The following is a 5,341-nucleotide window of genomic DNA, read 5'->3' as shown; positions in this document are numbered from 1 at the left end:
AAGATTTGTAATAATATAATTCAATGAACAAGCTTCAAATTAGTAAATTTAAATTCCATTAAAAAAAGGGTCCTGCGTTTATCAGTGCACAAGATATTTTTTTTTACTATTTAATTTAAAGGAAGTAAATAGAAAGGATCTACATATTTTAGATTATTTTAATGCTATTTAATTTATATTATATTAAATTAAGAAACTGAAGACTTTTTAATCCAGGTTTTGCATTTAAGTGGGCCATGATTTTTTTCAAGTGGATGAAACATCCTGAATGTATTCCCTGCTGCTGTTTAATTTCCTTGTAGTTCTTTTCAATCTCTCACACACACACACACACACGTACACATACACACACACACACGCATTTTTGTCAAACTCATTTTACAGAATAGCACAGCAATGGTTTATATAGCAAATATTTTAAAACAATCAAACAAATTAATTAATTAATTAATTAATTAAATTAATAAATTCGAGAAGACAATCTATATTTTTTTTTTACAACCATTGGATTTTTACATTGCACTTTAGAAGTGTCAACTTTACCTCAAAAAATGCAGATAAATAAATATACATTTAAAGTTACATTTATTGAAATGAAGCAAGCAATGCAATTCTTTGTTTCATCAATGCAATTAGACATCAAATAATTCAATTTTTTGATTATGTTGATATTTCGGGGAATGATTTTTATGTACGGGTATATAACTGATATTTTGGTATTCTATGTCCTCATTTTGAAAACGATGGTCTCTGAAATTCATGTAAATATTTCTATGATTCTTTTTTCACTCGTGACTTTGCTGATAGATAGTGTCTGATAAATGTGTACTAAAAACCTTTGTGTTCAAATTAAAAGAGTGCCAAGCAAAAACATATTAAATCCAGTTAATTTCAACCTTTAACTATGGAATGTCACAAAAAGCTTTATGCAAATATATTTATTCAGGATACAAATTATGAATGTATCCCTTATAAGCTTGTCAGAGGTGATGAGAAAGTAACCATGAGAGAAGCCAGACTTAAAGGTGGATCCTTCTTTATCAATTCATAAATCATTTCCTTTCTATACTGTTTACTCTATGCTCAAATAACAAACTCTGTAAAAATTAATTACTGGTCTCACTGGAAAGAGAGAGAGAGAGAGAGAGAGAGAGAGAGAGAGAGAGAGAGAGAGAGAGAGAGAGAGATTGTTCTGGACTTTTGGACCTGTACTTTGGCATGCAATTAAATCCAGTTCCTAATACTTATCCTAATTTTTTTATTTTTTTTCATTTGTTATATTTAATGTTGTATGCTTTATATTATTTTTTTGGCAGTTGTAGTACCCCAGCATGTCTGGTGTGAGTTTGCTGTGATATAAGTATGATTCCTAATATAAGTAAGATATAAGATATAGGGGCTGCATGAAGACCTGAAATAGTGGGTGTTATCATTGTATGACGCAGTCATAGCAGCTCTGATCTGAATTACGGCTCAGAAGAAAACAAAAACAGAGGAGGAGAGCGGCAGGAGGAGCAGAGCCCACAGTCTACCCGAGTGCTTCTGCGCTGCGCTCTTGGAGAAATGCGCTTTGGATAAAGGGTAGCGCGCGCGCACCACCTGCGCGTACTGTATTTCTCCGGGTACAGTATCTCAGAGCTGCCTCAGTTCCCATACCTCTGGCTGTTAGATGTCCCTTTAGCTCAATTCTTTCATCTATGAATTTGTCAACTAACCAAAGCGACCTATTTGGTCGCAACGAGGAGGTGGCCAAGCTGGAGATCACGGCCCTGAGCGTGATCTTCGTCGTGGCCGTCGCGGGCAACCTCAGCGTCCTGGCAGCGATGTGCAAGTCGAAGAAGAAGCCGTCACGGGTGCACCTTTTTATCAAGCACCTGAGCCTGGCGGACCTGGTGGTAGCCTTTTTCCAAGTGTTGCCCCAGCTCTGCTGGGAGATCACGTTCCGATTTTACGGTCCAGACTTCCTGTGTCGCATCGTGAAGCACCTCCAGGTGCTGGGCATGTTTGCGTCCACGTACATGATGGTGATGATGACGGTGGACCGCTATATGGCCATATGCCACCCACTGAAGACCCTGCAGCAGCCCACGCGCCGCTCCTACGCCATGATCTGCAGCACGTGGCTGGGCAGCCTTGCACTCAGCAGCCCGCAGTACTTTATCTTCTCGCTCAGTGAGATCCGCAACGGTTCTCAAGTCTACGATTGCTGGGCCCACTTCATCGAGCCGTGGGGCACGCGCGCCTACATCACCTGGATTACAGTGGGCATCTTCCTTGTACCTGTAGTCGTACTGATCATATGTTACAGCTTCATCTGCCGCAGCATCTGGAGGAACATCAGGTGCAAGACAAGAAACAGGGCGTGCAAAAACGGGCTGATAGGGAGCCGCTCGGTGAGCAGTGTGACCACTATATCTAGAGCCAAACTCAGGACAGTCAAAATGACATTTGTCATCGTGTTGGCTTACACAGTGTGCTGGGCGCCGTTTTTCATCGTGCAGATGTGGTCGGTTTGGGATAAGAACTTCCTTTGGGCCGGTATGTAACTTTTTTTTTTTTTTACTTGTAAAAAAAAATTGTGTCTATCTCCAAATGTAGTCTAATTTATGCACCAGGACCTTCCTAAATCTCCAAAGCTCTTAAACAAATCCTTCTGTCATTACCAGTCCTTCAAGATGTTTCACAATGGATTCCAAACTATATTACAATGAGATCATTGAATTATTTTGTTTGTATAGCTACAGACAAAACAATAAAACAACTTACAGGAATCAAAGTGTGATTACATTTATAATTATCAACGCTCTTTTTGTTAACTCTGAATTGCTGAATTGAATTGATTTCGAGGTCTAACAAAATGACTAAATTCTCCAATAATTTGTTTATTTACCAGATTCCGAGAACACAGCAGTGACTCTGTCAGCCTTGCTGGCGAGCTTGAATAGCTGCTGTAACCCTTGGATCTATATGATCTTCAGTGGTCACCTCATTCAAGAATTCACACCGTGCTTCCCCTGCTGTCAGAAAATACCCCGCAGTGACAAGAAGGAGGATTCAGACAGCAGCTTACGGAAGCAGACTGAACTCAGCAAGATCCCCAATCGAGGCTCCTTATGTGGTTCAAAAGAGCTTGTGCATTCGTCTAAATCTACTCGGCGTGGAACGTGATGCTTTAAAAAGTCACATGTTCACAAAAAATGCTGCTGGGAACTGGATTGTTTTTGTGTAGACTACTCCTGTTTTCAAGCATAGAGAATGCAAAATAGTCATAATTAACCAATCACAAAAGCTCTAATGAGTCTATACAGCCAGTTTCATGCCATGGACAAGCTATACACCTGAAACACATTCAATAAATGCACAGTTGGAATACATGTTTCTTGCTTTTAGATAATTGTAAAATTATGCAGCAGTGGAAAACAATAGTGTTAGTTAACATTACTCTGTAAACCTGGTCTTTTTTTTTTATTACACAGTTAAACACATCACTTCTTGAGCCTTTTGTGTCACTAATGATTGTGTTTCAGTTGCTTATACAGAAAACATGGTGTTAATTGTTATATTTGCCCTCTGCTGCCATAAATGTGGATACCAAATGGACAAAAGTTTATCCATATAGTGTTCATTGAAGATTTGTGGGTTTTTTTAGTCCTTATTCACTGTTATAATAACCTCTTCTTGGAAGATGTTTCACTAGATTTTTGAGTGTGTTTGAGGAGATTTGTGCTCATACAACCACAAGGCTTAATTCAGGTATTTCACCCATTTTTGAAAGTCAGATCCTAGGGTGAGGAGGCATGAGGTGCGGTCAGAATTCCAATTCACCCCAAAGGTGTTTAGTGCGATTGAGGTCAAAACTCTACAGTAGGCTCCTCAAGAACTTCCTCTCCAACTATCCAAACAATATCTTCATTAAGCTCACTGTAAGATTTGAGTCTCCCAGTACAAGTAAAGGAAAAAATTAATGCTACTGCATCCAAGGACATCCTGTTTGTTCCTTGCAGGAAAAAAATCACCACATTTCTGTCTGTTTCACTTTTGCTCCAATCCTCATTTCCTAATTAATGCATGATTATTTTTGAACTGCACAACTAATTGTCCTAGCAAACTTTTATTACCAAGTATCACATATATCCAATTTTCAACTTTCTGGTCATCTTACATAAAAAATAAGATTGTGTTTGTGTTAGCAAGCTCTTCATATATCATCCTACATTTGAGGTTAGAGCTTTATTGTGTTGTTAAAGCCGTTGTTGCTGTACAGTCCGAATTCAAATAAAAAATGGAATGTTATTTTTCGTCGACGTTTGTATAAAAGGCGTTATTAAAAGTGTAATATTTCTCACATCAAGTAGAACAATTTAAAATAAATAACGCTAGACGAAGTGATGTTTATACAATGTCTGTTGCCTAAGCATTATCTGTTGCACCACTCCCCATGCTTATTCATGTTTCTATTTGCAAAAACACAATAAATCACTCTTTCCTTTAAACGTCTCTTTTTTTCCCCCTTCCTCATTGTGAAATACGGTGGCATTACACCAACAGCCTGGGATTGCTCCATAGAACGGCTTAAAAAGTAATTGCATGTTTGATTTTTATTAGTCCCTTTAGTTCGTGTGGGCTAAAGTACTGTAGGACGAGTTATGTGATGTGTGGAGAAAGTGAGGGGGTTGTCAACATTAGCAACTGTACAAAAATAATCTATATTCTAATAATGACCAACTAAAGCAGAAATATGTTAGGGAGTATGTTAGGGAGTAGTTTCTGAAAAAGAACATTTAGTATGGAAGACTAAAATCACATTTGTGTGATAATAGTGAGAAGGATAATCAAATAGGTGGTTCAGAGGCTTAGCAATTTGAACCTCTGAAAATTTATACTGAGATTAAATCAAGGCTTGGAGTCAGGTAATGGTACAAACTATAAATTGTCTTAAGCACAGGTATTTACACAGACAAAAAAAAGAAAAAGCACCAGCCATATAATGTCTTTCTAGATTTATTTTATCTAAAAAGTATAACTTGGCTAAACATTAAATAGCATAATTGCATAAATATCTACAGCTTTTGTCATTAACATTATATTGATTAAAGTACTAATAGCATTTTGCATTGCCTTGTTTATTAAATTAACAATTCAACCTCATTACTTTCAAATTCCTCAGACTTATTTTATTCTTCACACACAACATTTCATTACTGTTTGACAAATTCCTTTTACATCTGCCTTCTAAAATAGACCAGAATTTTCTTGTATACAAGAAAACGGAGGCAAGGAGAGACACGCATGCGAAAGTTTTGCTTGCTTTTTGCCATATAGGATAAAAGCTAAAAATATT

The 5,341-nt window shown here is 37.4% G+C and overlaps 1 protein-coding gene across 1 annotated transcript; it reads left to right on the top strand.

Moving 5' to 3' along the window:
- The first annotated feature begins 1,331 nt into the window (after positions 1-1,331).
- On the top strand, positions 1,332-4,463 carry avpr1aa (arginine vasopressin receptor 1Aa). Its single transcript, XM_046859760.1, has 3 exons — positions 1,332-1,351; positions 1,478-2,538; positions 2,894-4,463. The coding sequence occupies exons 1-3, from the start codon at positions 1,332-1,334 to the stop codon at positions 3,166-3,168; spliced, it is 1,356 nt and encodes a 451-aa protein (XP_046715716.1). The 3' UTR covers positions 3,169-4,463.
- Positions 4,464-5,341: the final 878 nt, after the last annotated feature.

This window comes from Silurus meridionalis, chromosome 10 (genome assembly GCF_014805685.1).
Source record: "Silurus meridionalis isolate SWU-2019-XX chromosome 10, ASM1480568v1, whole genome shotgun sequence".
Classification (NCBI taxonomy): Eukaryota; Metazoa; Chordata; class Actinopteri; order Siluriformes; family Siluridae; genus Silurus; species Silurus meridionalis.
This window is presented reverse-complemented; position numbering and strand designations above follow the sequence as displayed.